The sequence below is a fragment of the Centroberyx gerrardi genome, chromosome 6 (assembly GCF_048128805.1).
Source record: "Centroberyx gerrardi isolate f3 chromosome 6, fCenGer3.hap1.cur.20231027, whole genome shotgun sequence".
NCBI classification, from domain to species: domain Eukaryota; kingdom Metazoa; phylum Chordata; class Actinopteri; order Beryciformes; family Berycidae; genus Centroberyx; species Centroberyx gerrardi.
This window is the reverse complement of record NC_136002.1, coordinates 5,568,871-5,595,299: the sequence shown is the minus strand read 5'-3', so window position 1 is coordinate 5,595,299 and position 26,429 is coordinate 5,568,871. Positions and strand designations below refer to the sequence as shown.

At 40.0% G+C, this 26,429-nt stretch overlaps 1 protein-coding gene across 1 annotated transcript; it reads right to left on the bottom strand.

Annotated features, from left to right (window-relative positions):
* Positions 1–229: 229 nt before the first annotated feature.
* Positions 230–24,213, bottom strand: LOC139915451 (alpha-2-macroglobulin-like). Its single transcript, XM_078283976.1, has 34 exons — positions 24,128–24,213; positions 23,745–23,925; positions 23,447–23,603; positions 22,933–22,985; positions 20,279–20,299; positions 19,931–20,096; positions 19,769–19,853; positions 19,526–19,640; positions 18,402–18,519; positions 18,192–18,301; positions 17,922–18,089; positions 16,642–16,869; positions 15,022–15,085; positions 14,298–14,443; positions 13,635–13,784; positions 12,305–12,451; positions 12,080–12,152; positions 11,782–11,971; positions 10,566–10,791; positions 9,787–9,913; positions 8,273–8,388; positions 8,092–8,143; positions 7,568–7,651; positions 7,020–7,196; positions 5,629–5,704; positions 4,156–4,312; positions 3,198–3,272; positions 2,564–2,726; positions 2,281–2,468; positions 1,763–1,975; positions 896–1,020; positions 608–698; positions 426–494; positions 230–343 (listed from the first exon to the last, which is right to left on the bottom strand). Exons 1-34 carry the CDS (start codon positions 24,211–24,213, stop codon positions 230–232), a joined length of 4,311 nt encoding a protein of 1,436 aa, XP_078140102.1.
* Between the last annotated feature and the right edge of the window lie 2,216 nt (positions 24,214–26,429).

Below are 26,429 nucleotides of genomic sequence, written 5' to 3'. Positions count from 1 at the left end.
AGGATGCTGTCTGAAACACTTCCTCTTAAGCATTTGAAAATTCATTCATTCATTAATTCATTCTAGAGTCTAGTTCAGCATACACTAGGTCAATGTTTGAAAATTGTAGGAATTGACATTACTATTTTAATGATTTTTCATTTTACTATGCAGCCTTACGAGGGAGCATAGTCTGCCAGTGTGTAATGTAGTAAATGGGTTTATGGCTTTGTGTAGGAGCATTGTGTATCTATTTACTTGTCTGGTAGTAGTCATAGATCTTGACCACTGCTGCCTTCAGGTTCTGCACTGGGAGCTCCTGCACAAGCTCTAAGCTGTAGTTGATGGGTATTCCAGACGGTACCTGTTGGCAGAAACATAGATGAATGATCAGCGACAGATTTGGAGGACATCATCTGATATTCATCGCTGTGAATTCCTCTCACCTCCTGTATGTAAAGGAGAACACGATCTTCTTTCTGGTCGACACGATCCACCAGCAGGGCGCGCTTGAGCTGTAAAGAAGTAATATTCAGCTGGGTTATCTGTGTATCCTGTCACCATAACATCTAAGAATGATGCAGTGACAAAACTTCCCATTCAGGTGAAAGACACTCCAATAACTCACCTTTTTATAAGACTCTAGGTCTGGGACAAATCCAGAGAGCATTTTCATATCCAGGATCACCATGTTTGTCATGGCCTCTTTTCCAGTATATCTGTAGTAGAACCATAAAGGTTTGATATTGTACACAGCACTATTTTACTTTCCCCTGATGTTTAAAATAACCTACAACATAGCATAAAATGTCACCAATCACTTAGTGCTATCTAAAAGAGCAGACATGCTGGATGCAGAAGAATTGCAGTATTCATCTATCATTGCTGTAGTCTAGACCTTATGGTTGATCCTTACTGGAATGTTATATTCAGACTGAGTTTAGGTCTCAGAGAGTTGCTGGTGCAGTCCGCCTCTACTTTGACCAGGATGCTGAAAGTGGAGTCATCAGTAGGAGTCGGGACGTTGTAGCGAAGAGCCATCTGGGAAAATGATACACAAGGATGCTTTCAATAGTCATGCAAAGTAATCAAATATTTTATAAGTTATATTAAGTTGACATTGGCTACGTTTAGATACACAGAGAATTCCCATCTTAACCCAGTTATTCCAGTAACCTTGTTTTGGGTTGATGCACACAAACATCATAACTGGGTTAGAATAACCTGATAAGCTTATACTCTGATGATGAGAAACCTGGTTAAGATTCCTGGCTTACTACCATATTAAACATGGAGGCACCTTACTACTTTCACTTTTGGTTTTCACTGTCTGTGTAAACTCAGACTCAGGGCTATGGGTATATTTTGATATTAGCAAAAAACATGTCGGCTAGCAGTACTTAATAATACTGTTACTATTGGGACGATCATTTCTTTCCCTTGTTTTAGAAGTAATCACAGTCAAAAAGGGAGGAGTTGCTGCCAGCCAAACCTTTTCATGCTGTTTTGCTGGCGGATCGTTCTAACTGTGGACGGGACAGCTCAGGTAGACAGGAATGTTCTGTTAAAGGTCCCATTTTATTCAGTTTCGTGATTTTGCTTTCAAATATACTATGGCTCAGGATATGAATACTGTTCATCACAGGGTATCAAAGCTTAAGCTGAGTAAGACCTTAACCAGAGTATGGTCAATGTACATCACTTTGCTTGTAAACATAGTCACTGATATCATCAGAAGGAACAATGAACCAATTTTAGGAGAGTTACGAGCTCGTCCACTGACCTGCATTGAGGCACATGCAGTACCCTTCACCTCCAGGCTGTACTTTCCTGTCACATCCTGCAGCGCCCTCTCCTGGTAGAGCAGCTTGTTGCTCTGGTTCACATCAAATGTCAGCTGGCCGCTGGGAGACTGGACTGTCACTGTGCTTGAACCATCTGGACTGAACACCAGAGTAGAGTAGAGAGCCAGGGCCTCAAGAGCCACCACTGTGTCCTACAACACACAAACCCAGTTCCACCTCAACAATAGCAAACAAATGTATACATACTTGACTAACATATGAATTTACATATGTTTATATATAAAGCACATTTCATATTTAATAATCCATATTTAAGTATTAAGTGTTTATTTTTTTTGCCAGTAAGCTAACTTGCGGTCTGATAAACTGTGGTTCTTTGGCTCCGCCCCTTAAGGATAAACTCAACCAATGAGATTATTTCTGCCTCCAGAACAGCTCTACCTCAGAGAAATGTTTGCAGAACTAAAATTCCAGTCTGCCGCTGTTTGATCTGTACCTGTGTAGAGGAGAAGCCTCCATAGGAGTTCTGCTGGCTGGCCAGCCACCTGACGATGCGGGAGGCGTAGCCCAGGTCTTCAGTAGTAGGGGAGGCACTGAGTTTGGCCAGCAGCACATAGGAGCTGATCTCCACAGACAGAGAGGCTGATGTTTCTGTGGCTTTCTGAGACCAGTGGAGGAAACCCCCTGAAAACATCCACCCACAAACACAAAAAGGGCACAGTGTAAGTTACCTTGACAGTAATGAAGCAATAACAATTTGCTTTAGGAAGATGTCTCACCTTGTTGGGATGCAACCTTGTCAAGCACCACCAGAAGCTGAGCCCGGGTCTCCATGTCTCCTGCCAGGGTGAAGACGTATGCCAGCAGAGCTGTAGTGTAGGTGTTGCTCAGATCATTGATGGACTCCCTCAGGCAAGACAAGCTGCTATTCACCACAGTATGCTTTAACAGATAAATCATGTTTTGATCAGTACATGGACCCTTATAATAACTCTACTTTCAAGAGGTGAAATTATTCCATATACCTTAACAGAGCAAGTGACAGATGTCTACTCTCTGAGGAAAACTCCTATAATATAACTTCACTTCAAAAATCATAGGTAAAAAGAAACCAACATGAACTCACACTTATAAAACTTGATGAAATCCAAAAGAGGCCAAGTGATGCAAAAATGCACCGACATTTATTTACATGAGGTGCAAATGTAACAAAAAGTGTCTAAAGCGCACTTTTCTTTTTTTGTGCCTTTTTCACCTCTGGTAAATAAATCTCAGTCCTTTTGCATTAGTTGGTCCCTTTTGGATTTCTTTCATTTTCATCAGTGTGCGAGTTCTTAACAGGAAATTCCTTTCAATCTTGCAACTGGGTGTGAAAACAGCATGAGATAGTTGTACTGGAAAGAGTATACTCACAGATGCTGACATATTCATCTCCAACAAGGCAGTAGTGATGTAAGCACTGAGAGTCACTTCATCTAACACTCCACCCTGTAGAGAGCAAACATCATGTGTTCATTGTAATGACGATTTTACCTCCAACGTCCAGGGTGGAATTATAGATAGCAATCTTCAGTATCTAATTACAGCAGTAAACAATGAACTACATACGTTTTCAGAATGGTTCAAAACTAACAAATTTTGAGGGTAAAAAAATGGTTGTTGTGTGTTTACATCTCCATATTAAACTTTTATTCAATTGCTGAAAAGCCCAAATAAGTGCCAACAAAAACATTGAGGTGATGATTGATAATAATACAATTTCTTTAACTCCATTATCTAAATTTTTAGGTATTTTAATTGATGGTAAACTGTGCTGGGAACCCCATATTAGAGAGATTACATCCAAAATTGAAAAAAAATACTGGTATCTGAAGTCAAATTCGCTATTGTCTGGACAAAAAAAATAACTCAGATGTTGTACTATTCTATGATTTATCCTTACATTGATTACTGTAACATTATCTGGGCCACCACCCATCCTACCAAGCTGAAACATATCTATCTCCTTCAAAAACGTTGCGTTCACATACAACTTACTCAGCTCGCTCGCAACGCTCTTTGAGAAATTGGCTACACTCAGGGAGACTGAGGGAGACACTCGATAAGCCCCTCTGGGTGTCTTTGGTCTTCCTTGCACATGCTCATCATGATTATGATCACTTGTTGAGTGTTTGTTCTTCATACGTAATGGATGGTAGATACTACAGGTATTTTGTATGAACTACACTTGTGTGCTAAATAAAAAAAGAAATTTAAAAAACAAATGTAACTCAATGAAAATTTATATTTCTACCCCAAGTCTGATCAGTGTGTGCATTTGGTCGGTTTCAATCATGTTCATACAAACTCAATAGAGACGTTTCCCCCCTACCTTCATCCTGTTGTTAAAGAGTTTTCCAGACTGTTGGAAACAGCCATTGCTTTGTTGTTTACTCTCCAGCCAAGTCTTTGACTGTTCAATTATTGTTGGGTCAATGTAGATGAAAGACTTTGCTTTCACAAAGGATCTCAGCACAAAAGCAGTCAACCTGAGGACAGGCAAAACATGATTAGACATTCACTGACAAAATAAACAAGCACAGATCCTCTGCAGGCCCACGGTGCGTGTTCAATTCGATGCAATGTATTGAAGCATTGTCACACGGCTACCGGTTAAATTACCTGATTCCACTAACGTTACTTAAATACCACAAGGTAATAACGTTACGTAACGAGTCTGGTAACCGGTGACACTTCTCTGTTAGTACGTTTACATTTATGCACGGACCGTCGCTAGGTTTATCCTTTGGAGTCTCTGTAGTCCAGCAGCTTTGCTGTGGTTTATTTACAAATGTGTTGCGGATTCTGTCACCCTCTAGTGGTCGGAAAATCGCTCACTGCAGCTTTAAAGCACAGTAGTTTCAAGATAATCAGTTTTTCCTCATTAATATGCAAATGTATGCAGCAAGTCTACTCAGATCATCTACTGTATAGGGGGAGGTGTGAAAGTATGAAGTTTCTATCATGTATTGAATGAATCTATCTACACAGACAGACAGACACACACACACACACACACACAGACAGACTGTCACTCTTGCCGTGACTCTAGTTTTCCTTGTGTTTCTCTGTGTTCCCTGCCTCCCTTGTGTCTCCGCCTCCCTGGTCTGTCTCTCTGTGTTAGTCTGTGTCTGTTAGTGTGTGTGTGGCGTGGGCATGGCTCCCTCTCTCCCCCAGCTCCTGGGCTCCGGATTTACCTGCACACCTGAACCTCATTACTCATCACTACCAGTTTATCTCCCCCGGCCTGCCATCCATTCATCGCCAGATTGTTCCACCTAATCTGTGGTAGACACACTCTCGGTCGGGCTGTATCCATATATCAGAGTTTATTCTTGTGTTCCTTGTCCTGTACGTTTGATCGTGTTTCTCCTGTGTCCAGGATTTCCCTCCGCCTGCCCACGCCATTCCTGCCAGTCTGTCAGCTTCCCTGCCTGTCCGCCTGCCTGCCACTCATCTGCTTGTCCACCAGCCAGCCTGTCCGCTCACCTGCTAACCCGCCTGCTCATCTGCCCGTCCGCCTGTCTGCCAGCCCAGTCCGGATCGTCTCCACCACTCCACCCCGCTGCCTTCGTCTCACTCCACCCAAATCCAACTACCAATAAACCTTTTCCCTTTTCCATCTACCTATTGTCCGTGTCTGCATTTGGGTCCTCGAAAACAATCCCTAACACAGACATCACCATGACGACATAATGTCCCACATACCATGTGCTGCGGTGGAGGGACATAAAAATGCTTTCTGTTCAGTGATAGTGTTTGTGAAGACAGATGAAGCGTGGATGTGATTCAGTAACTTTCTCACCAAGTGTTCCCTGTTCCTGATCCAAATGTGCTATAAGCACCGTCGCTGTGCTTGTAGTTCAGCTGCCTTTGGTAGCCTGTACAAGGTTGAAAACATGATTATCATAAAGTTATGACCAACAAATGCATTCAGTAAAATACTGAGATTCTACTCTTTACATTCTGTAAAAGACTTTCTCAAATATTTTGTTCACATGATATTTCTTTTGGCTCTGTGATAACTAAAAATAACCCTAAAAGTAAACCTAAAACTATTAATAAAACTAAAACGTCCAATGTCATTCCAATGTCAACAATCAACATAGTTCAAATCCCTGAAATTTGTCAGGTATGACAGACCCATGCTGCACCCTGCCAAAAAGGTTTGGCATAGGTTGCAATGTCCAGGGGCTTGAAGTGATATTTCACTTTTGTATAAAATAGTATATTTGGTTGTATATCAGTTATTGTTTCATGTCATATGTCCTATTTATTCCAAATTTATCGTGTGAGGATGTTAAAACTTATCTATACTTTTCTATCTTCTCATTTTGACTACTGCAACTCAACTCATGTTCTTGCATTTTCAGTGTTGTAAATGTAAGTATTTTCATATTCAATTACTTTGATTTTACTTTTACCCATGTACAGTATTTCTATCATGCCATGTTTTTATGGTTTTCTGTAAACTCTGCCACTCTGCTTTTAGGAAAGTGCTATATAAATAAAGCTTCCTGTTGTCAGTTTTATCCTCATAGGAGTTCCGGAGCGGTCAACTATCAACACCGACTGTGCTGGTAACTACAATGGGAGTGAAGTCACTTGTTAACTTTTCCTTCTGGTATCTGAGAATCATACTTCTAACACATATACAAACTAAAATGACCAAAGTACTATATTTTCTCTGCACATTTTCAATATGTCAATTTGTTTATTTGTCTATGGGACTGACTAAATTGCACCTTATATTTAATGGAACCTTGATAATTCCACTGTTTCTTGACTTGTGATATACTACCTCAGACCTAAGTGCAATAGTCAATTTTCATCACTTTTAACTTGTTAGCACTTATTTGGTTTTTAATCATACATGTTTATTACTTATTTATTGTATATTTTTTCTAGGTGCATTTACGGATTGCTGCTAAATGGAATTTCATTGGACTTGTTACAATGACAATAACAGATCTCATCTAAAAATCTAATCTAATCTATTTGCAAGTACAATTCGGTGGTGGCAGGCGAACCTCACCACCAAAAATGAAAATGTTTTACCAAAGTGAAATATAATTTTAATACTTTTTACATATGACTTTGTGGTGTCACAGATTGATAATAACCCAGGGGTTTGAAAAATGATAGGTTTGAATGCTTTTCCTTTTTGGCTGCAATCTCAGAGTAATCGAGGCTCACCACTGGTCAGGAAGTTGGTAGCTTTCTCCTTGATGGCTGGGGTCAGCTGCTGTGTGTTGCTCAGGTATTGGAGGATGTAGATATTGGGGGCCAGGAGCGCCATGTTCTGCTCTCCACATCCATACGGCATCCTCAGCAGCCCATCTAGGTTCTTGAGGGCCCGGCCCAGGATGTCACCTGCAGAAAAAATGACTCTTTAGTAACTAACCTAACCTTTAACAATAACCATTATTAGGGTTATTATTATTTGCATGCAAGTACATGGCAAAAATCTCAGACTTTTTTTTTGTATTTTTCAGGTAAAATATCCCATGAAAAAGAAATAACACAAGATATTAAAAAAGCCATATCAACAAGTTGAGTTGAAAAACCCTAGTAGAAACTACAGTAGTAGTTTTTTTTAGTAGTTTATTTTGATATCTTAAAATTGATCACTGTTATCACCTGTAGCACCTCGTCTTATATAACTTGAGAGGGAAGTGAGCCTGTTAACCTGCCAGTATTTGCTTCATCACAGCAACACTAAATTGATCAATTCATCAGTTTACCCAGGACTGATAGTGAAGCACGGGCAGATCCATCAATCACGTTCTGAGGGAGTTGGAGCTCTGTTTCCTCTGTCAAAGCCTCTCCTAGGTACAGAAAAAAACAACATGAGCATGACCACAGGGACATAAAACAATCACCTTATAGAGAGGAACTCAAGTGGAGGTCACTGCATCTAAGATGTCATTTAGATTCATGTGTGCATTGAAGATCTGATTCACTGGCATCCAAAATAGGGTCCATGACCCAAATTTGGCCTGACATGAAATTGTTTGTGACTTCCAAAACGTTCTGGAGAGTAATACGTTCTTCTATTTGTTCGATACAATTTTGTGATTTTGAGATAACTTACTTTAACTTGGCATAATACCCATGAAAACCTGGAAGCTAATTCCTACCTTTCTTTTCAAACTAGTGAATGTCTAAATTACATTTTTGGCCTGCAATCTACCACCCATCTTGCGTTTTAGCCCTTGTCCCTCCAAGCCAAAAATGTTTGACCGTCCCTGGTCTAAACCATACTGACCTTTTGGACAGAGCAACCAGTTGTAGGTCTTCGTCATCTCAGTTCCCTCAGCCTGAAAAGGAAGGAGGTGGAAAAAAAGATTAAAAAGTTAATTTAATTTTATCCCCAATGCAAACAAGACTAATATTATCATATAACTGTTGAATATTTTTCTTTGTCATCTTGTTTTCAAGGCACCTACCTTTACAATGAGAGAGCGTGTGACCTTGTCGATGCGACCTCTGTCTGGTATAGTCGCATTCTCACATAAAGTGACGGATGTCGTAGCCTCAGCACTAATTGACACATTCACAACCCCTATGAAAGATCAACAAACACAGTAAATATGAGGTTTAATGATCTACTTCTGATCATTAATTCACAGATGCTGGATATTCTAACAATGTCATAAACTGAGATGATCCCTTTCATTAGTGTAAAAACTCTTTGTAGGAAAGATATTATCAATGAAATGATTTCCTCGTTCGTTAGCACTTGTTCTTACATGATCATTCTATGTTCACAGGAATATTATAATGGCCCTAAGGCCCTGACCTCTGTACCTTGTAATTTTGGTTGTTTGTCATTTTTGGTAATGTAGGAATTAAAGCTTATTTTAATGTTAACCCTACATGCAGACAGATCCTGAAAAAACATTTGAGACCACAGAAATGCATGCAAAGTCAGTGGAGGGAGGTGGAGGGAGAGAGATGGGCGTAACTTCGCTTTAAGGGGTGCAGACTCAGACAAAGAGGTGTTCACTGCAGTTGCATTTTTTCAACTTGAGAGAAATCTGCCTATTGCAGTAAAGTGAATGCCAATCAGTTCAAGCAGAACTCTATCCAGGCCCCTGTAAATTTCTTTCCAAAATGGATGACAAGCTCATTATAGTGGTGTGTGGTTTCCCTGAGCACTACCTATGATACGTCTTTTATATAAAACAAGCACAGATCCTGTACAGACCCACAGCGCATGTGTTCAATTCTATGCACTGAAGCACTGCAACACGGTTCAATTACCTAATTCCATAACGTAACTTAAATACCACAAGATAATAACGTTACCTACCGTTAAAGTTTGTAGGGCAGCAGGAGACGTGTTACGCAGGCGAGTGTGGAGCAAATTGTGGAATGTTAAGTTTCACTTTTGTTTTTTTGTTTTTTTGTCACACCGACAGACTCTGTGGATTGAATACAATGCTGCTGGTCTGCTGTCTGTTTATCTCCACATGACAAACATGACGTGATGCGCACATCAGAGATTGATTTAGATCAATTTCTATGCACTGACCAACTTGATTTTGCGCCTCTGTATGGGAAACACTGCATCTCGCAGTCAAAGACGCCCTCTAGAGGGCATCTGACGAAGCGCATCATCTCACTGAGCGTCCCTGTCTGATTGACTGACTGACCTGAATTTGCCCGTGCCGTGGGAAAAAGAAGGGAAGAAAGATTTCAACCAAAACCACTAATCATAATGGCTGGATTATAGAAATATGTCAACCATAACCACTAATCATAATGGGACTATAGAAAGATGTCAACCAAAAACACTATTCATAATGGCTGGGACCACAGCACTGACTGTTGTGTCAAGTTGTGTCATCAAACCTGAAACAAGGCAAGATTTTGCCTCAATTGCTGTCTGTTCACACAGTAAGTGTTAGCTAAAAGCATAAATTGACTGAAATTGAATAGATGAAGGTTTGGCTCTCACCTAAGATGGAGGGGGCCATCGTCCAGCTGAGGGTCTTGCGTTCATTGGCACACAGACAGGATGTGTACTGGTCACCAGAGAGGGGGGTGAGGGTGTAATCTGAGGAGGCGGCTGGCTTCACAATGATCTGTCCAAGAGAGACATAGTTAACTTTAAACTGGAAAACTATAGGAAAAAAAAATTATGGAAATGCAGCCCTCTGTGTGGACATCCAAACCTGAAGAACAATTATTGACAATTGCATTAGTATGAATACATTTCTTTCTGATAAAGTGAGCAGGTTGACCTTATTGGTCAACCTAGGGTTTGACCAATATGGGTTTTTGAAGGCCGATATCAATGGATATCTTTTGGATTTAAGTTGTTGGTATTCTATATGTTGTGCCAATATTCAAGATCTTTAAATTTGAACTTGTTTGTGCCAAAAGCATCCAGAACATTCAAAATTAAAAGTATTCAGTATTCTTTCCAAGAAGACTGAAACAGCATTTAGACCACGAGACACTAAAACTATGCACTAAACCCAGAAAAGTCCCATTACAATAAAATCAGGTCACAGGCTTCCCAATGACAACCAGTGTAGTATTGATCAATCATATGTAATCAATAAATATGTAATAAAACAAACTGCGTCATATCAGAGGTGGATGACACTGACCAGTTTGGATATCCCAGTATATTTAAGGAAAGACCAATATTGACAAAATATTTAACCCCAATAACATTGTGGTGTAATTGTAGTCAACCTGTCAGGGAAGATTGACTTAACCATTCATTACCAGGATGCAACTGGGCAGATAGTTGAAGACGGTTGCCTTCAGCTCAAACTCCTCCCCCCGGATGATGGAGTAGGGCAGGCTGAGCTCCAGGAAGAAGGGCTGGAAGACAGTGAGCTCTTTACGAGGAGCCAGACCAAAACCCTCAGGGGACAAGCAGAAAGCCTCCGTCTCCCAGGTGGTGATGGTGTCTGGGACAGTGAGGGCCACATCCTTCGATCCAGACACTCTGGATTAACAGGTACAGAGAGACACACAGATACTGTAGGTTAACTGGACTGTTGATGGGACAAATATGCATAATAACTCAGATTTGTCAAAGAAAAACAATGCAGGTCGATGAGAGAAAAGCACTTTATTATCTGATTAATTGCAGTAATTACGTAATAGTGCAGTAGTGACACAGAAATATCCTGTGTGAATGCAAAATTTTCACAGATGCTGCAGTCCAGAGATGTTGGAAAGTTTGACTTCCTACTAGGAAAAATGCAGTGGAATGGAATTCCAAGTAGGAAACAAGATTTCTCAACCCAGTTTTCTGAGATGCAGTTATCTGACGTTTTGTCAACATGGCGGCATTCACTGTAAACACTACACAACTTTACTTTTAACATGTTCATAATCCTCAAAATACACTTAAATTTGATTTTCAGCATTGCATGACCTTAAATCTATCATAACACCAGGTTAGTTACACACGTTCTATGCAAACTAGCTAGCTACATCACTGACATAATGTTGCAGCTGTTGCATGGGGAACAGTATTTTATGATGGGCAAATTTTGTGGACGTCCATGTTTCTGCCCTGGTTTTTTCCAACTGGAAAAACTGGAAACACTGAGGTTGTCATTACAACCAACAAGTTGGGACCGCAGCATTAGTGCACACAGAAAAATGAGTGTTCATCATTGTGTGAATAATGGTTAGGGTAATGGTTGTTTATAACACCGTAATGACTAAAATAAATCTCTGATTTGTTAAAATTAAAAAACTGGCAAATTAGAATAAAGACTGTAGTGTGGTTTTTACAAAGTTCTTATGTAATTATGCTGATTTGGAGCATGTTACTATAGAGAACATTTCTAAAAGGGTTCTTTATGGTTCCAAACAGGGTTCTGCTATGGTACAAGCCTAAAGAGCTGTTTTCTAGTGCTATGCAGAACCCTTTTGGTTAAGACATGTAGCGAGTCATGTAGCGAGGCTTGTGACAGGAGCTCACCCGACTTCCACAAGGTCCCATATCCAAGTCTCGGGGAAGAAAGTGCGGACTGTCTCTATCGGCTCAAGAGGTGCAGATCCAGGCCCACCGACACCGGCCATGGCCACTTCGGAGTGAACGACTCTGTTCATCATAACTACTGGGTGGCGGGCATAACCAATAACTGAAGAAAACAGACAATATTCAACAAGAAGAAGGCAACAATAATACAGTGACCTGATTTATGCTGGTTAATATTCACCATACTTCACTGGATAGAGCAAAAGAAAGAAAACCTCACCATGGCGGTCATAAAAGTATTCTCTTCCCTTAAACTTGAGACACGACGGTATTCTGATAAACAAATTTGTCACCATCTTCAGTCCCAAATTCTAGATAAACCAATAACATTTGTAGATGTCACTGCAAAGTTGTGTTCATACTGTAGTGCCCATATAGTTTGTTATTTGATAGTTACAATTCTGCTTACAGCAAAAAAATATACTTTCAACAGTTAATATGGAAAATGTGGCATAAAAAGTACCTGGAAAACTGTGTAAGCATCGTCTCTCTCGCCATGTCCAGGGTTTGGTAAAACATATCTTTTTGGTCTCACATGCAAACATGATACAGCATCTTCAACCTCGTATGGAATAAAGGATGTTTTCTTCACAGGCAACAACTCAAATATCTGAAAAGAAACATAAGGGTCAAATATATAAATTGTCACGTGTTCTTTGTTTTATAGCATTGATTGATAATGAGCTCCTGAGAGCTATGGGCTACTCTTGTATAATGAGTCGTAGATGATATTGTATTGGAAAGTATAGCTATCAAAACCTCTGATCTCCAAAACCCCCATCTGTTTGAGGTGGATCCCTACAGTGGGATGCTGATGATCATGTTTAAATTCTGAAATACTCCCACAGAATTGAATATAAACTGAAATTCCTGACTTCGTCTCATGTGAAAAATTATAAAGTTCGAGATTAATATGATAAAATATATATACAAATATGTTGTGGAATTGATTAATGAACAATTGTGTTCTTTCTTATCTTTTTTTATCCAGGGAAAGTCAGCTGAGCACCATGGTCTTTTCCAGTGAGTCTCTGCTTCATATTCATAGTTCCACACATTCACAATGGGAGCTGCCCAGTACAACCACAGCCTTCAGTCTTCTTGCAATATTCTCTAGATCTGTACAGAGCAGGTGCTCTAAGGATCGCAATATCGGTCGGTCGCTCTGTTCACTACTTTTGGTCACGTGGGTGAAAGTGTGCAGCAGGGAGTTAGATCGCAGACTCTCAATCAGGAGACCGGAGTTTGATTCCCGGCAGGGACAATTACAATTACAATTTCCCATTTGGAAAGGGACACTTCCACAAAATGTAATGGGGCTGTTAGACTCTTAGTCTTGTTTCTATTACTGACTTCCTAGCTTCCTATCTGTGTAATCAGTCAGGCTCTATCAGAGACCATGTGCATACTGTATAGAAAATTGTCTGTTTCAATTTTTCTACCTGAGCAACCGACCAAGTTGAATTCCTTGTATGTACATACTACACTGTACTGTAGATACTTGGCCAATACAGCTGATTCTGATTCTACTGGGAACTGGAGCAGTTGGGCGTTCAGTGCCTTGCTCAAGGGCATATCAGCAGTAATCACTGAGGGAGGGGAGAGCATTACTCATTCACTTTCCCTAAACACATTCCAGGGACTTGAACCTGGCAACCTTCAGGCTACAAACCCGCTTCTGTAACCTCTAGGCGACTGATGATGATGATGAGAATGCAGAGAATCATGACAATGAAATTTAAAAAAAAGCAAATCTATCTATGCAAACTCTTGTGGTTGATTCCAGCTGTTACCTTGTCTGCATCCAGCTTCCTCTCTGGCTCCTTGATGAGGACGCTCTGGTCAACAGCACTGAGGCCGCACAGGGAGCCTGGCTGGGCCGACAGCTGCAGGGTGTTTTCCTCTCCTGGGACGGCTGAGGTCGGAGAAAACTCCAGTGACACCTGACACACACACACACACACCACCTTCACCTTCGAGCTATGACTTGTAAGACTTGTCTGACTAGATATGGTTTTTGAAGGATTATACTAATATTTTTGGATTGAAGCGATAGCTGATATATTACATTTATTAAATATATACAGTACATATATAGTCATATATATAGGGCTTCACAATTATGAATAAAATGATAATCCTGACTATTTTTACTAAATATTGGGATCACAGTTATTAATCATGATTATTCATCTCACTGATTTCAGGAATCAAACTACTTTAATGCACTTTTACAGTCAATTCAGGTTCCCATAAACAACCAGTGTAGTATTGATCAATTCTACAAGAATATAAAATCAAACTGCATCATATCTATCAGATCAGAGGTGGACAACACTGACTGGCCAGTGTCTAATTAATTTTTATAAAAGGCCAAATATCGGCCTGATTAGGGAACCGATTTATCAGTCTAATACCAAATTTGACAATCCAGACTTTTCTCTTCTCACACTGACCTTGTGACTGAAGCATTTCTCGGTGGAGAAGTCAGCGCTGTGGGCGATCACAGTCTCACTGGGGAGGATTGTGTATGCCAGAACCTGGACCAGTGGTGCCATCTCTGGAGACACTTCCAACATGAAGGACACCTCGCCCTCAGTCACTGAAACAGCAAACCAACCTGTGTCATCAAACCTGATCTGATACTAATCATTATTCACATACATCTGTAGATCAGTAACTTTTACGCTCCAATCCAAAATTCATTTGGCCATAGCCTATAAATGTAATTTTAATGTTTTTAATGTATTTTTTGAGGAGTTTGACCTGTACATGGAAAGCAAGACTTTCCAACTTTCAGAAAAGTATTATGGGTAAATGCAGGTCTACTTTGATTTTACAAATATTACCAACATACACAAACCTTTTACAGACCCAAAGTACATGTAAAATCCATGTCTAGCTGTCACAAACTGTCAGTCACTGAATCAAAAGCTCAGGCCATCATTTGAAAGTAAAAAGTTTCTGGGGCCTCTTTCTCTGTCCCATCTTTCCTGTCTCTCTCTTCTGTGACTATCAAAGAAAGCAAAATGCTGAAGAATACTCTTAAAAAGAATTAATGTAATTAGTCAAAACACAATCAAAGCTAACAGTGGGGCGAAAGTGTTTCTACAGAGCAGATTGATCCTTTATGGAAAGTTCATCCCTGACCTCATCATCAAAACCACCGTCTTTAGTTACCTGGATCATCATGCACTTCAGCCATTAAGAGTCCTTGCTTGACAATGGCCCCTCTGGATAAGATCTGGAGAGACAAATTGGTGAGAGAATCAAAGAGAGTCAAAACGTTACCATTGTTCCTCATGGTGTCTAGTCACTTTTAAGAAATAAAGTCACCATGGGGTCTGAAAATATGTTAAATCTAGGGACAAAGTTAGGAAGTTGGCAACAGCTACAGCGAGCAATGGGAGACTGTACAGCTAAAAATCACTGTCGGCGGATGAATACATGGTTGTTCACCTGAACTAGTTCCAAAAATAAACCTGGCATCAACTGTATTGCATTAATGGTATTTAATTTTTAAAATATATGAACCTACAAGCCATTTTAAGACAACTTTTTTATTATTATTATTATTATTATTAATAATAATAAATACATTATAACGTGGAAATTGCAAAATATTTTTAAATACTTTTTTCTTTTTTAAATTCTATTTAGGCATTTCCAGTGGAGTCCAAATTTCTGTTTTTTTTCCAGATTTACTTTTATCCTTTTTTTAATCGAATAGTAGACAATTAGCATTAGCCAATTACTAATGCAAGCTAACAGTTAGCTTGCTAGCTAGTTGTAGCAGCCCAAGTAGCAAGTGCTACAACAAACTTTTGTTTGGAAGCACTACTCAGCTAACAGCAAAAATGGATTTGCAGGTGAGTAGTGCTGCTAATGAGGCAATTAACGGCAACGTGAGTGAGGGGTCACTGAGAGTGGGATGGAGAAGAGAATCTTGTGGATTATTTATTGTCACAACCATTCCATGGTTTGGATTACGCAGCAAAGATGAGGATCAAGACTGCTGGAAGACCAACTCCACAGGTAACCATGATGAAAAATGCTAAATCAGGTCACCAGAAGGATTCCAAGCTGAATTTGGTCTGGTATGAGAGATATCCTTGGCTAATGGGCAGTCCCACGACTAACAGATTGTATTGTTGGCCATGCCTTCTGATGGGGAACCCTAAAGCTAAATTCAACACTTGGTTGCTTAAGGATTTTGTGAATTTAAGAAGTTAGATAGGGCCACGAAAAGGCATGTCAAGTGTGTTGATCATATCGGCGCTAATAGTAGGCAGAAGCTATTTGGTCGGGCACCCATCAACGAGTTGACTGACGAGGGAGCTTGTTTGCAGAGAGCAAATTACAATTTTAAAAATGAGACTAAACAGAGATGTGTTAATCCCATGCATTGCACAAATTTATGACAGCACCTCCGTTATGGCATCAGATCTTAAGGGCTTACAAGCTAAGGTGTGATCAGTTGTTGTGTTGAACAGTCTTCTAGAGCTGGCCTGCTTCTTCTTACATTTCACATCCTTGATAAATACTCTATCTTTTGCATTAGACCTGTATGGTTAATCTGGAAACAGGTTTGAAGAAATTTCTTAAATTGCTTTTAAGGAATCTTGTAAGCCTTTGTTTTACTGCTTAATTTTTCGTTGAACATAAGAAAGTAGAGATAAGTAGCCAACTAGTGTGAAATAAAATGATGTGGTGGGTTGGTTTTCCTCCTGTCCTCCCCAATTTTTTCAGTCACCAGCCACCACTTATGACAAGTTGAGAAATGCATCATACACCACTCACCAGATACATCACATTCACAGAGCCCTGGGTCTCTCCAACTATAGTGTACTGGATGGAGATGTTCTGTTCTCCACCACAGGGAAATGGTTTCTCCTGCGCCTTCACCTCCAGGGAGCTGACTGATTTAGTATCAGGTGTGGAGGGTTGGATCAAAGACAGGGTGTGTTCCCCATTCTCATAGTATGGAGTCCTGTAACCATGGTACTCCAGCTCTGGTGTGGTGCTTGTCTGGATCGCAGAAAAAACAGGACAGGAATAGGAAAAAGGTCTGATCAGCCTTGATGTGGTTCTATTATTATTATTATTATTATTAGTAGTAGTAGTAGTAGTAGTAGTGGTAATAATAGGAATGCAAATAAGAATAGCACTTCTCTTAATAAAGGTACGAAGTGGTGTAAAATAAAAGGAACAAAACACTAAACATTAACAATCAGCTATAAATATAAATCAGTTCAGTGCAAATTTAGAGACGGTCAGAGTTTTCAGGTGTGTCTTAAAAATAATACAGATTTGCCAATCAAATTTCCTCAGGCAGGTTGTTCCAAAGTTTAGGGACCCTGGTTGCAAATGCTTGTTGTAAATCCTTGTCTTTAATCTAGAGTTGGAACAGTCAAAAGAGCTTAATCTGTATTTAATACTGCATGTCTCTACATAGGGAGTTTTAAAGCTCTGTAATATAAGATGGGGCCAAGCCATTTATGGCTTTAAATGTCATCATGGAGATCCATTGGAGAATTGGCTATGCACATATAATGGCTAAATTTATACATTTCTATAAGACAGTGAACTGTCTTTGTCCTAGTGTCTTCTCCAAAACACTGTTGGTTTTTGACTTTGTTAGCTAGCTAACTAGCCAGCAGGCTAATTTAGTAAAGCAACCAATGTTAACGTTAACATGCAACTACTAGCCACTACTAACGCTAGCTTCTATTAGATAGACAGCTCATAGCATTAACTAGCTTCTACTAGATAGTGTTAACAGCAATACAGTGATGGTTAGCTGACCAGATACTATGGTTAGCTAGCTAACAAACTGGCATTATCCAAACACAAAATCACTCAGATGTATCAGTGAGGAAATGGTCAATTCTCAGTCAAAAACAGCACAGACAGCTTAACGGCTGACTGCGTTCTCAGCCATTATTGCCCAGAGCTGAGGACCTCAATATGGCCGCCCTTCCGTGGTCAGTATGTTCATGCCATCACCTTCCTGAGAGAGTAATGATGTGACTATAGGTCAGTTCACAGCATGGTTTCGATACTACAGTATGTCTACTTACTCTGAGATTGATGTCCCCTCTGAGGTCAGCTGTGTTTAATGAGAAAGTGACGATACCATCACTGTCAGTTGTGAGGTTCTGTATGAGACGTGCTGACCACCTTTCACCCTCAAACAGGTGGACCAACTTGTTGGGAATTGGTGTGTTATTGAAGTAAACTGCTTTAAGCTGATGGAAACACAAAGTTGTACCACAGAGAATGAAGATGACTATCAGTGACATTTGGATCTAGTATAGAAATGCAAAGTGAAGACCATATTTTACACTTACTTTTCCTTCCACAATTGATCCATGTTCATACACCTTGGGGGTGTCAATAAAGGATAGTTTTCCGACAACATAAGAAAGCGATATGGTTTTCCCTTGTGGATGCGTAATACCTGTGAGAAAAGCCACCATGTACAACAGTGAGTATGTCATATCATTAAAATGAATAACTTATTATCTTTTTGAAAATATAATAACAATGTGAAGACTTGCCTGTCCCCTCCTCTTCCACTTTGGCATTGAGATACAGTTTATCTGTCAGCACCTTTTGGTCGAGTTTTGTGAAAGTTGACATGTTGAAGGTAAAAGTGGCACAGCCAGTTTTGTCCGTCTAGAAAGTGCAAAATAAATAAATAAATGAAACAGAATCATCTTAACCCTGTTTGCACATGGTACTGACTGCACCCCTGTACAACCCCTAATGCTCCTAATCGCAAGTCAATTAATTTTATTATGAAATAGCATTACTATACCAATTGATTAGAATAATAACCACTAATTATTATTCAGGATCCCCACTGTGGCCCTGCTGCAAACTCCATGACTTTTCCATGGATTTCCATAACTAACTCTGAGCACTTCCATGACCTAAAAATGTTCTTACTTCCTGGTTTGTTAATGTTGTTTTTCAGTCTGGTTTCCACTCCAGTATGGGCTGAAAAAAGCATCTAATGTAATAAATGTGTGAAATCAAGCTGTAAAGTACATTCTGCTAGTTCATGTTTACCAACCCGGCCAGTCTGTGATGCTTTATACCTAAGGATACCAAAGGGACGAGAGAGAAAAAAGATCTAACGTTGGTGAGTCCAGCTTTCTCTGGAGGGAGCGCTGCTTGCTGCTGTTGAAATCAAATCAAATTCTATTTATATAGCACATTTCATACAATAGTGTAACCCAAAGTGCTTCACAAACCCAGTTAAAAACATTTTTGGGTGATGAAAAAGGCAGCCAATAACAGAAAAAAGATGGCCAATATCATAAAGAGACCAAAGAACAGGAGATGGGTTTAAGAGACAGTTTTGTATTTTGCGCCTAAGTTTCAGTTTGTCACTTCTGTGGCCAAAGAAGATTTCCCATCAGTGTCCATATCCGACACCAGAATTTAATTGGGTCAAAAAAGGGCAAATCTACAGCATCTCAATTAGTGGGAATGAGACGCTCTTCTATGTTGCATCCCCACTTTGTGATTAAGACGGGTGGATTTTTACATAAAAATCTTAGCTAGTGCAGCTTTAAAAATGTACAGTATGAATATCTGTATATATACATATGAGATATGTGTTTACATATCAGGCCTGGATGCATTTTCAAGACACTGTAGGCTACAGTAACTGTACCTGTTTTGTTTCTTTGTAGCAAGGGGCAGTTATTATGGGAATCAAATAATGGCGCCGAAGAGGTCGGCACACCTCAATATGAACATTGGCTGGCACAGGCTGTCCAAATGTATACCTGATTAAATGAAAAGTAAAAAAAACTCTCAATATATTTTTGTAAAGGGCTTGTCCACTCTCCAAATTCATTTGTTTTCAGACTCTTTACAAAAATGTCTGAATATGAGAAAAAGTCCCATTACTTACTTTGCACATACTTCAGCTTCGATTTCTTCCTGCTCAATGCTTATTTCATCATGTGCATTTACCTTTACATCAAATTTTGGCAAAACTGGGGACAAAACATAGTTGTTAGCATTCCTTATTCATTACATGCCATGTAAAGTAAACAAAAGGAACTTAACTTACCATATTTCTCAACCTTGAAGCTGTGATATATTTTCTTTTCCCCAATCTCCACAATTACTTGGTAGGTTCCCTCGGGGGCCTCGGAGTTCAAAGAGTAAGAAAGCTGCAATATTTTACCATTGGATGTGGTGTTCAGCCACTGTCCAATCCGGTTTCCGTTAGTATCCTGTTAAAAATATATGGGCAGAACATGCATTGATGTTGGAGGGGGGTCTTTGGTAAACCTCCTGTTAAACAAAATTAATGTCTATAACAACCAGCAACGTCACAGAGCCCAGCGATCATTCATCTAATGTTCAGTATATCTTGTGGTGTGGATATTTTCATATTTACCACAGGGACTCATACCTCAATTTCGATGATGTTGTACTGCAAGAACAAAAACAAAAATGACATTTTTTGTTTATCCTTCTCATCAGTCCATCCTTTAAATGGTCTTAAATAATATTAGAATGGTTCTGTGCATACATCAAACTCAGTAAAAAGTTACTATGCAACATTAAGGATTTGATGAGTTCCTTTGGCTTTTCAATCACTAAATAATGTGATGAGGATGCAGCACAAACCAGTTTAAGTGATAATCCACAAGATCCTTGTTTTTCTTGATTTTAGCGACACCTTTGGTGATAAGCTGTTATTGCTTTGGCGTTTTGCACTCAATGTAGGTACATGTCCCACCATACTATAACAATAAAGACACTCACTGTAGACTGCAACTTCTTATATTTCTTCTACCTTCATATATTTATCATTAAAACTATAAAATGCATCACTTCCTGTGCAGCAGAGGATTTTTCCTAGAAAAGAGGGACTCATAACTGACCATATAGGACCCCTCATAACACTTTCTTACATGAACTGACTATAAGATCAATAAGTATTGTACAGTATCAAACGGTGATAATGGACATTTATTTATATGAAAAAGTTGCAAGAAATATTACTTTTAAAGCTAAATTGAAGAGTTCATTTCCATCCATGCTGAATGAAAATAATGCTTACCTATAGTTATCAAGTCTTTAAAAGTGTTTTCATTTTGTCAGCCAAGCACTTAAAGGACCTATATGTAACAATGACACCCGGCGTTTAAAATGGGTACTGCAGTCCAAATTCAAAATAGCCTATTGGAGAGAGTTGTCTCCCCCTGCCCCCTCCTCCCCAGACTCGAAGCCCGTGCGGGTTGCCAGGTGAAAACAGAAAGAAAACAGACGCAGTTTACATTTTCATAGATTGAAGAGCGTGAAGCTAATCAGTTTGGTAGATAGTGGTAACATGGAACACAGGACTCTGACTGCTGGAACTTTTGCACCAAAACAAAACAAGAAGCCTATAACAGACGAGGCTAAAAGAGCTAAGAGGGAGAGGGAGGGGAGCGCGACACCCGGAGCTCCCGGGAGCCCCGCGGATCGTTCGTCTTGAAGTTCCCGTTCCCCGGCCCCCTGCAACATGGCAGACCGGAGACTCCGGTCAGGCTCCTGTACAGCTACTAAGCTACGGTATGTAACCTAGCCTAGCAAATGCAAGCTTCACTTTGTCTGTACATAGCCAGCTGCCGACAGAGAGTGGGGGTACAGAAGGGAATGAAACTATCATAGTGACTTACATTTGTCAGCAGACCATGGTGTTCCTCATATCCAGTGTGTGTGCAGGTTGTAATCGCGTCGTTTAGTCCGCATTTGGCGTCTGGTTCCGACGTCCTGTGTCCGGTTCATGTGTCCTGCCTTCTGCCAGCTTGATCGGCCATAATCGCCACATTTAATACAACTCCATACTCCGATTATGTTACTTGATTTGTGTTTGGTCAAGTTTGTTAGCGGTAGCATTTTCCATTAGCTGCAGCTCGTAGCATCAGAATAGTAAATGTTGGACAAGATATGTTCACAGTCTCCATCTTTCAAATGCATCTCCAATATTTACCTGTATTTTACCACGGCTCTGGTCATGGAGCTTTTACGATAGAGGACGAGGCTTTTTAGGTCGGGTAGAATCCATCTCACTTGATCCAGTTCGTTTGCTCTCTTCCATGGCTGCAGTACGTTGTGTTTGCGTGCCAATTTGTTTCATATCTGGCAACCCGGGGTGTCGAAATGGGCAGTGGGCGGGATCACACAGGCCAAAACACAAACAGACGTTCCGCTCCGGAACGGAAATTTCAAAGGATAACATACTGGCTGTAGCATTGTTGTCGGAGAAGCCAGTATTTCAACTTAGCATGTCTCTGATGACATATCATGGTCATTTTATGATTTAGTACAGTAAAAATATTACATATTGGTCCTTTAACTTACGTCATATCCTTCAAATTTAATTTATTTAAATTTTGTACCAATCATTTTGTAAGGGTACTGCATTTTTCACTCTTTTCTGAATGATAGATATCTTATTTTGAACAGATACATTTTTATTGTTTTATTTTTGACAAACCTCCATCAACAGGTTTTGAGCTGTACAGAAGCCATACAGTCTGCATCTAGCTATGATTTACCAGCCAATTAGAGAATGAAACAGCTTTTGTAAAAGGATGCAAAATTTCCTTTAGTTTTAAATATTATAGTTGCAGGAATTAACTTCAAATTGGATTCTCAGCTAAAATACTGGTTGGGAAACTGTTAGAATGAGAAGCTAGTGTTAGGTGTCACTAGATTTATCACAGCATCAGCAATAAATGTTTGTGGACCTTCAACTCAGCACAAGCAGGTTTACTTAGAGTAGCCCTAGTTGTACTATTGACCCAGAGCTTCAACAGTAGCCTCAGCATTGAGCTGTTTGTCCACACTGATTAAACACACAACAGAGGCTAAAGAGCACTGTAGATTTAGCCTGATTATGTAATTTACGTTCAATTTTAGGGTACTGGCCAGTGTGTATATTGTAGTTCAGCAAGGCACAATTTTAAATTTGTACCATTATCATGCAGTATTGCTTGGTGGTCTCTAAATACGGTCTCTAACATGGTCTCTAAATAAGGTCTGAAAGAGAGGGAAGACTGCTCCAACACTCACCAGCTCATTGGCAGGTCTGAACTTGGTGTCCAGTGTAATTACTCTGAAATGCACTGAAAAGACATCACATAAGGCTTTTACAACTACTCCACAATAATGTTTAAAAGAAAATCAAAGGCTAATGAAACTAGCTTATGTCTACTCAGATATAAGACATAATTAATATCTATTCTCTGACGATCTCTGTCTTTCATTCCATCAATTTTAGATGAATACATAGTCAATCAAAGATAATGTGATCAACTTAAATGATGCCAAGATACAATGATGTCAACATTGCTGTTCAGTAAAATATTGTGACCATCTCATCTGATCTAGAGCAATACTATACCATTCATTTTATTTATTAATTTTCTTTACTTGCTTACTCCAGATCAGAGTCACAGGGGGGCTGGAGCCTATCCCAGGATGCACTGGGCAGAAGGCAGGGAGACTATATACCATATATACTATACTATTCTACATACTGTATACTATATACTAGCAGAGACTGAAATCATCCACTCAGAGTTACCTGTCTGTCCTGGGAGGTAGATTGGTTTATCTGTCTGGACGAATGTCATTGGACGATAGGCTTTGATCATGACTTTCCTGACTTCTTTTGAATAAAATGTGTCGCCTTTAACCTCCACCTCAAAATTCAGCACCTCTTGACCCTGCACTATAGGAGCCTGTGAAGGAAATAGATAGATAACAATCAAGGTAACCATTCCCTATTACTGCAAAAAACACAGATACAGTATTGATTGCCACTCAATCTGTGATATGCATGATGCATCTCAAACAAAACAAAGCCTATCTGGAGAGGTGACCTTGAATTTAATGCAGCTGTGCAACTCTGTGTTGGACGTCTCCTGGATGAGGGTTGTGTTTTTCTCTTGGGAGATCAGAGTCATGGTCAAAACCAGAGTCTCATTGGGCTGCAGGAGATTCACGCAGAATTGGGTCTCAGCTCCAGCTTCGAGAACTGCAGGAATGGCTACCATGTATTGCCTACAACCACAGAAACATACATACATACTGTACTGGATCTGACATGGACGAGAATCCATCCCAGTAGGCAAAACAGCAAAACAACATCATCCAAACTTCATGTGAAATTTGTTGCCACTGTACACCTATCCTGTGTAAAGGTCACAACTAAATTTCACAATACACTGCATGGTATTCCTGGGTTATTGGAGAATAGACTTACGGTCCTGGCACCGCTTGACCCACACACATCCAGCCCAGGCAGGCAAAAAGCCTCCATGTCCACATCTGAATCCCAGGAAGAGCCATGGCTGACTGGGGTGTACCTCTGGGTTGGTCTCTGTTAAATAGGCTCTGCTACAGTAAGCCCTGGACCCACCGAAACCCCACCTCCATCCACACCCACTCATCATGTAACCCAATGGCAGATGGCAAATAAGTCAATCATTCATAGATTTCATGTATGTCATCCAATTAATATGGTTGACCGTAATGAATGCCATCTGAGGTTACATTTGAGTATTCAAAGTTCCAAGTTCAATTTCATCCAGGGAAAGTCGACTGAACATGTATTCTCTTTTTTAACACTCTGCTTCACATTTATACACTTTCACACATTCACACTGTCAAGCTGCCAAGTACAACATCAGTCTTGTTGAAGGGGCGATTCATAGTGTTCTGTTAGATCACCACACAGCCACCATGGTAGGAAAATCGTAATAAATTAACACGTGATTATAAGCAAATTGCAGCCACAGCCAATGAGCAATGAACAAAATGAGCATATATTTCTGTGGGGGTTGATAGGGTTGTTGATCAATACCAATGACTCAATGTTTACTTGGGCAGCTGCTGAGATTTCTGGCTTGCAAAACTCACTTACCGGCCCATACTTCTTGGAACAAAAAGTCCCCATCCATTGGGGTTTCAAGTGTCTTCAAACTCCAGTGGTGGAGTGGGGGATTGAGAGTGTCTCCTATGGGTGTGGAGTTCTGGAAGCCAGAATTCTTAGCTGCTGGCCAAGTATGGCTTAGTACGGAAGCCGTGAAGGGCAACGTTTAAAAAACAAATGTTCGCAGTCAATGTCGGCCAAAACCTAAGTTTATCACGTATGAGATAAACTTAGGTTTTGGCCGAAACTGACCTCATACATTTTTTTTTTACACCTTGCCCTTGAGGGGCGTCGCACTGTACGACTTCCGACTTCCGACTTCCCTCACATTTGCTGTAGCCTACCTTACAGTGTTCTATAGCATAAAATGATATAAAATAAACAGTTTGAATAACATTTGCTCAATGTTTGCTAAATATTTATACATTTTTAATGAGCTCTGTCCAGTTTGGGAACGTGCTCTGACGCACGCACTTGCCTTTCTTCTGTCTTCTTGCATTTCTCTGAAGCGGCTCCTTGGCATGCTTTGTCTGAAAAAAGTGTTTCTGGCTGTCGATATTCATGTTTGGATATTCCATAGAAATACAAGTGCAATATTGCGCAATGAATCTTTCAGTATATCCACAGACAGGCTCTCACATGTAGGCAGACTATTTCATGTGCTAGTGACATCTCATGTTAATAAAATAATGCGTGGCCACGACTTAGTAGCTAACACGTGGGAACGAAATCCTTATGTTTGGTACTGAGGAGTATCCACTGCGCTACAAGTCCGCATGTTGCACTGTGCGCCCTTTCAGCACCATGGAGGCCTAGAGAGCGAGACACAGAAACAGGGGACCAAGAGGGAGGCGCTTTAATATGGGCCCATTATTGTAGCAAAACTATTTGCAAATGTGTGTGGAGAGTTGTGTAACTGTATCTCAATCAGTGTGTGCGTAATCAGTTTTGTAAATGTGTAAAATAATCTCTAAATGCGTACTGAGATTTGTGAATGTGTACAGGAATCTGCAAATGTGTATTCAGAATCTGTGTGTGTAATCAGATTTGTAAATGTGTAAAAAAATCTCCAAATCTGTATTCAGATTTGCAAGTGTATTGAGATTTGTAAATGTGTAGACAAATCTGTAAATGCGTACATAGATCTGTGAATGTGTAGACAAATCTGTAAATGCGTACATAAATCTGTAAATGCATACATAGATATTAATTAAGTATTTTGCTCCAAGAGCTGGAAATACAGACAAGTCATCAGTTACAACTCAGGCAGGCCTCTCAATTGGCTGTCTTTTTACACGTGACTTTTGCTACACTTCTACCGTGGCAGTGATCTGCAAATGCGTGTGGCGATTTGCAAATGTGTGTGGAGATTTGTCTGTAACGCTCTACCCGCACTGTGCCTCAGTAGCTATACAGCCTACATACCACCAGTCGGCGGTAGCACCCAGTGATTTTAAGCGTGACATTGCTGGGCTGGGTAGTTTATGGCTGCAGTTGTGCCGATGCAAGGCAGACTACAGGGCCACTGTAAAAAAAAAAAAAATCGAAGATTTTGAGAATAAAGTCAAAATATCACGAGAATAAAGTCGTAATTTTGAGAATAAAAGTCAAAATATTACGAGAATAAAAGTCG

Bases quoted from the DNA above. Each gene is read 5' to 3' on its own strand.
- LOC139915451 (XM_078283976.1), bottom strand. From the start codon at position 24,213: ATGGCTCTTCCTGGGATTCAGATGTGGACATGGAGGCTTTTTGCCTGC. The intron at 12,452-13,634 runs GTAACAGCTGGA...GTTTCTTTTCAG, and splicing joins GGAAGCTGGATGCAGACAAG to ATATTTGAGTTGTTGCCTGT. The intron at 1,976-2,280 runs GTACAGATCAAA...TGTGTGTTGTAG, and splicing joins GAGGCTTCTCCTCTACACAG to GACACAGTGGTGGCTCTTGA.